Source organism: Anomaloglossus baeobatrachus, chromosome 3, assembly GCF_048569485.1.
Source record: "Anomaloglossus baeobatrachus isolate aAnoBae1 chromosome 3, aAnoBae1.hap1, whole genome shotgun sequence".
In the NCBI taxonomy this organism is placed as follows: domain Eukaryota; kingdom Metazoa; phylum Chordata; class Amphibia; order Anura; family Aromobatidae; genus Anomaloglossus; species Anomaloglossus baeobatrachus.
The window spans coordinates 242,246,761-242,256,075 of record NC_134355.1 but is presented as its reverse complement, the minus strand read 5'-3'; the positions used below and the strand labels follow the sequence as shown (position 1 = coordinate 242,256,075).

Sequence of the window (9,315 nt, the reverse complement as noted above, 5' to 3'; positions counted from 1 at the left end):
ACATTACTAATCTTATGTCACTGTCCTGGTAGTCATGCACGCTCCACACAATAGCACTTCAGCTGACTGTGCGGTCTGTGTGAGGTATATTGTACAGCAGAGCATAGCACTATAACAGCGACTAACACCGCAGCCACACACGTGTAGACTGCTCTAGAGGGCGCATGCGCAGTAGCGCACAGCTTGCCGTACTGGGGAGGAGTGAGCAGCAGCGTGTTACGCTATTTCCTGGGTTGCAGCTACGTCACAGGTATAGTTGACACGTCGCCTAGCAACAAGGGTCAGCGTATGCCGTTGTTGTCTTGGTTACTGTGATAAACTAGAAGATCAGGCTCCCACTCCACGGTACACGCAGTTACGTCCGGCGACATCTCTCCCAGCTGAGACTGTGAATATGGTGATCGAGAGCAGCACTAACAAGAGCGGGGACAAAGCGGCCTCCGAGGGGTTCACTGTGAGAGCCCTGATGAAGAATGCAGTAGTAAGTGAGGGCAGATCGCCATCCATAGAGATCCACATGCCCATGTACTGTGCATATGTCAGCTATGCCCATATTGGAGGGGAATACACTGTGCTATATGGTGCCAGATCGTCATCCATAGAGATCCACATGCCCATGTACTGTGCATATGTCAGCTATGCCCATATTGGAGGGGAATACACTGTGCTATATGGAGCCAGATCGTCATCCATAGAGATCCACATGCCCATGTGCTGTGCATATGTCAGCTATGCCCATATTGGAGGGGAATACACTGTGCTATATGGTGCCAGATCGTCATCCATAGAGATCCACATGCCCATGTGCTGTGCATATGTCAGCTATGCCCATATTGGAGGGGAATACACTGTGCTATATGGAGCCAGATCGTCATCCATAGAGATCCACATGCCCATGTACTGTGCATATGTCAGCTATGCCCATATTGGAGGGGAATACACTGTGCTATATGGTGCCAGATCGTCATCCATAGAGATCCACATGCCCATGTACTGTGCATATGTCAGCTATGCCCATATTGGAGGGGAATACACTGTGCTATATGGTGCCAGATCGTCATCCATAGAGATCCACATGCCCATGTACTGTGCATATGTCAGCTATGCCCATATTGGAGGGGAATACACTGTGCTATATGGTGCCAGATCGTCATCCATAGAGATCCACATGCCCATGTGCTGTGCATATGTCAGCTATGCCCATATTGGAGGGGAATACACTGTGCTATATGGAGCCAGATCGTCATCCATAGAGATCCACATGCCCATGTGCTGTGCATAAGTCAGCTATGCCCATATTGGAGAGGAATACACTGTGCTATATGGTGCCAGATCGTCATCCATAGAGATCCACATGCCCATGTGCTGTGCATTTATCAGCTATGCCCATAGTGGAGGGGAATACACTGTACTATATGGTACAATGTTGGAAGATACTTGTCATGGTATTGCCAGATCTCCATCCATAGAGATCCACATGCCCATGCCATGCTGTGCATTTCTTAGCTATGCCCATAGTGGAGGGGGGACTGTATTGTACTATATGGTGCCATGTTGGCAGATGCTTGTGATGGTGGTGCATAATTGGGAATACTGTCCCTATGACGTTCAGATCACCATCCATAGATGCCCATGCCATGTTGTTGATTTCTGTGTTCTCAGTCTGCTTCGCTATATGCCGGCATTTTATAAAACATCATGGGATACTTGGCATCTTGGTGCACAATTAGGAGAATTTTTTGATTTCTCATTAACATTACTGGAGCTGCACATCAATCACACTCATTCGTGTCAATTAGACAAAATGTGCAACTCCTGCCATAGAGGTACCAAGCATCCCGATAGTTTACCACTAAAAAAGACATGTCACCAATGGGGCATGGAGGTGGCACGTGTAGCTATAATGCTCAGGACCTCGCTTAGACCAGATTGCCAGTCTTCCTGTATTACACAGATGATAAAGGATCTAATAGAAAGAAAACAATACGCTGCCCACTATAACACCATTCCCCTGCATTATTCAGGCTTTGAAGAGAGTAGCGGAGAGCTCTGTAGTCACTGGCAAAGTTGTGCGGTGACATAGGGAGACTCAAGTAAGTCCCAGGGCTCACACTGTGAGGCTCGCTATACACTGTGTCTGTGCACCTAGCCAGTCCGGAGCTTCTCCTGACACATTGTATTATGACCATAGGCGACCATTCACCTATGGTGGTCAGATACCTATATACTGGTCGGGTGCCTTTGGTGGTCAGATTGCCTATGCTTGTTGGGTGCCTTTGGTGGTCAGAAAACTATTCTGGTCGGGTGCCTATGGTAGTCAGATGCCTGTACTGGTCATGTGCCTATGGTGTTCAAGTGCCTATACTGGGCGGGTGCCTTTTGTGATCAGATACCCATATTGGTCTGGTGCCTATGATGGTCAGATGCATATGCTGGTCAGGTGCCTATGGTTGTCAGATACCTAAACTGGTCGGTTGCCTATGGTGGCCATATACCTATACTGGTTGGGTTTCTATGGTGATCAGATGCCTATACTGGTCGAGTGCCTATAGTGGTCAGATACCTATACTGGTCGGGTGCTTATGGTGGTCAGATACCTATACTCTTTGGATACCTATGGTGGTCAGATGCCTATATTGGTTGGGTGCCTATGGTAGTCAGATACCTATATTGGTCAGGTGCCTATGATGGTCATATACATATACTGGTCGGGTTTCTATTATGATCAGATGCCTATACTGGTCAGGTGCTTATGGTGGCCATATGCCAATACTGGTCGGGTACCTATGGTTGTCAGATACCTGTACTGATCGGTTGCCTATGGTGGTCATATACCTGTACTGGTTGGGTTTCTATGGTGATCAGATGCCTATACTGGTCGAGTGCCTATGGTGGTCAGATACCTATACTGGTCGGGTGCTTATGGTGGTCAGATGCCTATACTCTTCGAATACCTATTGTTACGCTCATCGAGGAGCGGCGAGCGTCCGGAGGTGGACCCACTGGACCGTGCACCGGACTCCCCTGAGAAGGCGACCAGCAGCGAACCCCTATACAGGGACTGTGCGGCACCTCCCCAGAAGGCCTAAATGCACGGCAGCCAGGAACCGGTAGTAGGAGTCTCTGTAGGGCCAGGTGTAGCAAGGTTGTGGCTTCCACAGCCGGCAGAACACGGAAACGGCACCGGAGATGCTCACAGCGGGTGACGTCCACAGCAGGTACGGTACAGATAATGTCCACGGCAGGTAGGGCACGGTGACGTCCACTGTCGGTATGAGCGGTGACGTCCACAGCCGGAATGGTACGGATGGCACTACGGTGAGACAAGGGATTAGAACCAGGTATAAATGCACAGAAAACAGATAACAGCACAAGGGGGTCTGGACACTGGCAAGGCTCTAATGGAAGCGTTGCTCGGGCGCCTGCTGCTGGGGGAGGTGAACCTAAATACCCATTAGGTAACAGGTGACCTTTGAGGTCACTTCCAGAAAACGGGGTATACCGCTTTAAGAAAGGGGGCGTGGCCTCGCACGCAGCCTAGAGTCACTTACTGCAGTTCTGTGTAAGGACGGGAGACAGGAAGAGGCTGCAGCATGCCTGGGAGCAGGACGTACAGCAGGGCCCAAAGCATGGGCAGCGCCTGCAGAGCCATGGGACCGGTAAGAGGAAGGCTGGGACTGGGCAAATGTGAGGGAGCGCGCCCCCCACGGAGTCTGGTGGGACCAGGCGTTACAGTACCCCCCCCTGAAGCTTCCCCCTCCTCAGGAAGCTCCGGAGGAGACGAGGAGCATCCACGTCCTCCGCAGGTACCCACGTCCTCTCCTCAGGACCGAACCCCTTCCAGTCTACCAGATAGTAGGTTCTACCTCGGACCTCCTTAGCCGCAAGGATGGCTTTTACCTCAAAGACATCGTCATCACCAACAGGAGGAGGCGAAGCCCCAGGATCACTGTGGAAACGGCTCAGGACCACCAGCTTGAGGAGGGACATATGGAAGGAGTTCGGGATGCGAAGTGTAGACGGCAGCTTCAACTTGTAGGACACCTCATTGATCTGTCGGAGCACTTCAAAGGGACCAATAAAGCGGGGACCCAGTTTGTAGGACGGCATCTTCAGGCGGACATACTTGGATGAGAGCCAGACTTTATCTCCGGGTTGAAAAAATGGAACATCCAGACGTTTCTTGTCAGCGTGTTTCTTCATGCGGACAGAGAAATGTTCCAGAGCCGACTTGGTCTCAGCCCAGACGGCGGAGAAGGACCTCACAAAGTCATCAGCTGCAGGGTTGCCTGAAGAACATGTCACAGGGCACGGCACTTTGGGTCGCTGTCCATACACCACCTGGAACGGGGATTTAGCAGAGGACTCACTGTCATGATTGTTGTAGGAGAACTCGGCCCATGGAAGCAGGTTGACCCAGTTGCTATGGTGTTCGTCCACGAAGTGGCGGAGATAGTTAGTCAAGACTTGGTTAATGCGCTCCACTTGGCCATTGGACTGAGGGTGGTAGGCAGAAGAAAAGTCCAATTGAACATCCATCATTTTGCAGACTGCTCTCCAAAACCGAGCGGTGAACTGGACCCCTCTGTCGGACACGATATGGAGAGGCAAGCCGTGAAGCCGGAAGATATGTTGAATGAATAATGCAGCAAGAACCGGAGCCGACGGTACGGATGGTACGGGTAAAGGAAGCAAAGGGCCTGCTGGAAGAGTCTTCGGGACCTTGTTCCGGGCACAGGAGGAACAGGATGAAACAAAGTCCTAGACGTCTTGACGTCTGGCCACCAGTAATATCGGGATATCAATTGCAGAGATTTCTTGTGACCCACGTGACCTGCTATTCGGGAAGAGTGTCCCCACCGGAGTACACGTTCTCTATCGACCTCAGCAACAAACGTCTTACCGGGAGGAAGGTGGTGCATGTCAACTGGTGCCGCCATTAGCTTGGAAGGTTCAATGATGTGCCGAGGTTCATCTTCCTGATCCTCTAACAGGAATGATCGAGACAGCGCATCGGCCTTCAGGTTCTTCTCGGCTGGACGGAAATGCAGAACAAAATCAAAGCGGGCGAAGAATAACGACCATCGGGCCTGTCGGGGGTTTAGCTTGTGGGCTGTCTGGAGATATGCCAGATTCTTGTGGTCAGTATAGATGGTAACTGGATGCAATGACCCTTCCAGCAGGTATCGCCACTCTTCCAGGGCCAGTTTGATTGCCAGCAACTCACGGTCTCCGATTGAGTAGTTTCGTTCTGCTGGGGAGAAAGCCTTAGAAAAGAAGCCACAGGTTACTGTCTTACCCTCAGACGTTTTCTGTGTAAGGACCGCACCGGCTCCGGATGAGGAGGCATCTACCTCAAGGATAAGCGGCTAGTAAAGGGGGCTTTACACGTTAGCGATATCGCTAGCAATTTCTAGTGATAGCGAGCGTGTAAGTACCCGCCCCCGTCGCGCATGCGATTGTTTGTGATCGCTGCCGTAGCGAACATTATCGCTACGCAGCGTCACACATACTTACCTGGTCGACGTCATCGCTGTGACTGCCGAACAATCCCTCCTTCAAGGGGGAGGGACGTTCGGCATCACAGCGACGTCACCGCAACGTCACACAGCGGCCGGCCAATCAAAGCAGAGGGGCGGAGATGAGCAGGACGTAACATCCCGCCCACCTCCTTCCTTCCTCATTGCGGCCAGCGGCAGGTAAGGAGACGTTCCTCGCTCATGCGGTGTCACACATAGCGATGTGTGCTGCCGCATGAGCGATGAACCACAACGCTAAACAACCCTTACCGATTTTTTACTTTGGGACGACCTCTCCACGGTGAACGATTTTCACCATTTTTGAGGTCGCCTAAGGTCGCTGGTATCACACGCTGCGATATCGTTAATGACGCCGGATGTGCATCACTAACAACTTGACCCCGGCGATCAAACATTAACGATATCGTAGCGTGTAAAGCCCCCTTTAGTGTCGGGTCTGTGTAAGGCTGGAGCAGAAGCGAAGGCTCGTTTAAGGGACAGGAAGGATTCTTCAGCTTCCAGGGTCCATTTCTTTGGGTTCTCCCCTTTGCGAGTGAGAGAGGATATGGGACGCACCAGAGACGAGAAGTGTGGAATGAATTGCCGGTAATAGTTGGCGAATCCCAGGAATCGCTGGATAGCCTTCAACCCTTCCGGACGGGACCAATTCAGTACGGCTGATACCTTATCAGGGTCCATCTTCAGGCCGGTATCAGAGACTATGTGGCCAAGGAAGGGTAACGAGGTCTGCTCGAACAGGCATTTCTCGAGTTTGGCGTAAAGGCGATTCTCCCTCAATCTCCGCAGGACAAGACGGACATGTCTTCGATGGGTATGCAAGTCCGGAGAGAAGATAAGGATGTCGTCTAAATACACAACCACACAGGTGTAGAGAAGATCACGGAAGACGTCGTTCACGAACTCCTGGAAGACCGCCGGAGCGTTACTGAGCCCGAAGGGCATCACTCGATATTCATAGTGCCCATCCCGAGTGTTGAACGCAGTCTTCCATTCGTCCCCTGACCGAATGCGGACCAGATTGTACGCACCCTGGAGATCTAATTTGGAGAAGATCTTGGCACATTGAAAGCGATCAAACAGTTCCGGTATCAGGGGTAGCGGGTATCTGTTCTTCACCGTGATCTTATTCAATCCGCGGAATTCAATGCAAGGCCGTAGACCTCCGTCCTTTTTCCCCACAAAGAATAAGCCCTCTCCGGCAGGACAGGAGGATTTTTGGATGAATCCTCATGCTAGATTCTCCTTTATGTAGTCAGACATGGCTTGGGTCTCTTCTCGGGACAGAGGGTAGATGCGCCCACGCGGAGGGGTTGTCCCGGGGAGCAGGTCGATGGGACAATCGTAGGGTCTGTGTGGCGGTAAAGTCTCGGCCTCCTTCTTGTCAAAGACATCGGCATAGGCCCAGTAGGCAGGGGGTAACCCGGGAAGGGTGACCGGTTCAACGGGTCGGTGCGGATGATGCACTGGTTTCAGGCAGTTGCTGTGGCAAGACGCACCCCATTGCAGGATGTCTCCAGAATCCCAGTCTAGTACTGGCTTGTGCGACCGAAGCCAGGGTATTCCCAGTAGTAGGGCATGCGTCATGCCAGGGAGTACGTGGAAGGCGATGGTCTCAGAGTGCAGCAACCCCACTTGCATAGTACAGTTCTCCGTGATGTACCGGATGGGTTCGGATAGCGGTTTTCCATCCACGGAAGAAAGATTGATGGGGGTAGCAAGACATCGAACGGGAATCTGGTGTAGGTCCACCACGGATTGTTGGATAAAGTTCCCGGCAGAGCCTGAATGCAGGAACGCATGCTCTGACAACCGGATGGAACCACAGGACAGGGATACATGTACATGGAGAAAAGGAGAGGACTTGGCATGACCTAGGGTGGCCTCTCCGATGGACCCTAGGCTCTGTAGTTTCCTGGCTTTACTGGACAGTCCTGAATCAGATGTTTGGCACTTCCGCAGTAGAAGCACTCTCCTGCCATTCTCCGATTCCTCTGTCGCAGTCTGGACTCACTGACGCGATCGACCTCCATGGGCTCGTGCGGAGCAGTAAGCTGGGTGGAGGGAGGTGACATCGGCCTTTGGAAAGTGGGCGCAAGGCGCGGGGTTCTTCTCGTCCGGGTGACTTCTCTGGCACGCTCTTGGAAGCGGAGATCAATACGGGTAGCCAGAGAGATCAGCTCTTCCAGGCTGGTAGGTACATCCCGGCCGGCCAGTTCATCCTTGATTTTACCGGATAACCCTTCCCAGAAGGCAGCTACCAAGGCGTCATTGTTCCACTTGAGTTCGGAGGACAGAGTGCGGAATTCGATTGCATACTGTCCCACGGTGAGATTCCCCTGGTGGATTCTCATGAGCGAAGAGGCAGTAGACGAGAGACGGCCTGGCTCATCGAACACCTTACAGAAGGTGGTCAGAAAGACGGACAGGACTTGAACGGTCGGGTCATTCCTCTCCCAGAGCGGATTCATCCAAGCCAGAGCCTGACCAGTCAAATGAGACATGATAAATGCGATTTTCGAGCGATCAGTCGCTCGCTGCAGCGGCGACAGCTCAAAGTGCAGGGAGCACTGGTTTAAGAAACCACGACACAAACGAGGATCCCCTCCATACATGGGTGGGGAGGCCAGGCGGGAAGGAGACATGCATGTCGATAATCCCGCAGAGTCGGGGGTTGTTGAGGAGGCCGGATTCTGCAGGGCGTATAGACGGGAATCCACGGACGCCATATATTCGGCCATGCGTCTCTGGGCCTCATGCTGGCGGGACAGTTCCTTCTGTAGTTCAACTAGTTGGGAGCCATCAGAGAATCCGGAGGTTTGCATGGATGCCAGACGGGATTCCACAGACTTCATGTGAGCCACTAATCTTGCTTGGGTCTCGCGTTGGCGGGAGAGCTCCTGTTGCAGGTCAGTCAGCGGGTTAACCTTGATCCCGGCGGAGTCCATGGCCCGAGCAAACTGTTACGCTCACCGAGGAGCGGCGAGCGTCCGGAGGTGGACCCACTGGACCGTGCACCGGACTCCCCTGAGAAGGCGACCAGCAGCGAACCCCTATACAGGGACTGTGCGGTGCCTCCCCAGAAGGCCTAAATGCATGACAGCCATGAACCGGTAGTTGGAGTCTCTGTAGGGCCAGGTGTAGCAAGGTTGTGGCTTCCACAGCCGGCAGAACACGGAAACGGCACCAGAGATGCTCACAGCAGGTGACGTCCACAGCAGGTACGGTACAGATAATGTCCACGGCAGGTAGGGCACGGTGACGTCCACTGTCGGTATGAGCGGTGACGTCCACAGCCGGAATGGTACGGATGGCACTACGGTGAGACAAGGGATTAGAACCAGGTATAAATGCACAGAAAACAGATAACAGCACAAGGGGGTCTGGACACTGGCAAGGCTCTAATGGAAGCGTTGCTCGGGCGCCTGCTGCTGGGGGAGGTGAACCTAAATACCCATTAGGTAACAGGTGACCTCTGAGGTCACTTCCAGAAAACGGGGTATACCGCTTTAAGAAAGGGGGCGTGGCCTCGCACGCAGCCTAGAGTCACTTACTGCAGTTCTGTGTAAGGACGGGAGACAGGAAGAGGCTGCAGCATGCCTGGGAGCAGGATGTACAGCAGGGCCCGGAGCAGGGGCAGCGCCTGCAGAGCCATGGGACCGGTAAGAGGAAGGCCGTCGCTGCCTGGGGCTATGACTGGGAGTGCAAGTGGGAGCCATGCTGGGACAGGGCAAATGTGAGGGAGCGCGCCCCCCACGGGGTCTGGTGGGACCAGGCG

The 9,315-nt window shown here is 53.0% G+C and overlaps 1 protein-coding gene across 1 annotated transcript in view; it reads left to right on the top strand.

The window, feature by feature from the left end:
- The first annotated feature begins 240 nt into the window (after positions 1-240).
- Positions 241-9,315, top strand: part of PACRG (parkin coregulated) — a 1,022,669-nt gene continuing 1,013,594 nt past the window's right edge. The window contains exon 1 of the mRNA XM_075338224.1: positions 241-481. Within this exon, the coding sequence (XP_075194339.1) occupies positions 395-481 (87 nt within the window). The 5' untranslated portion in view covers positions 241-394. The remainder of the gene's footprint in view (positions 482-9,315) is intronic.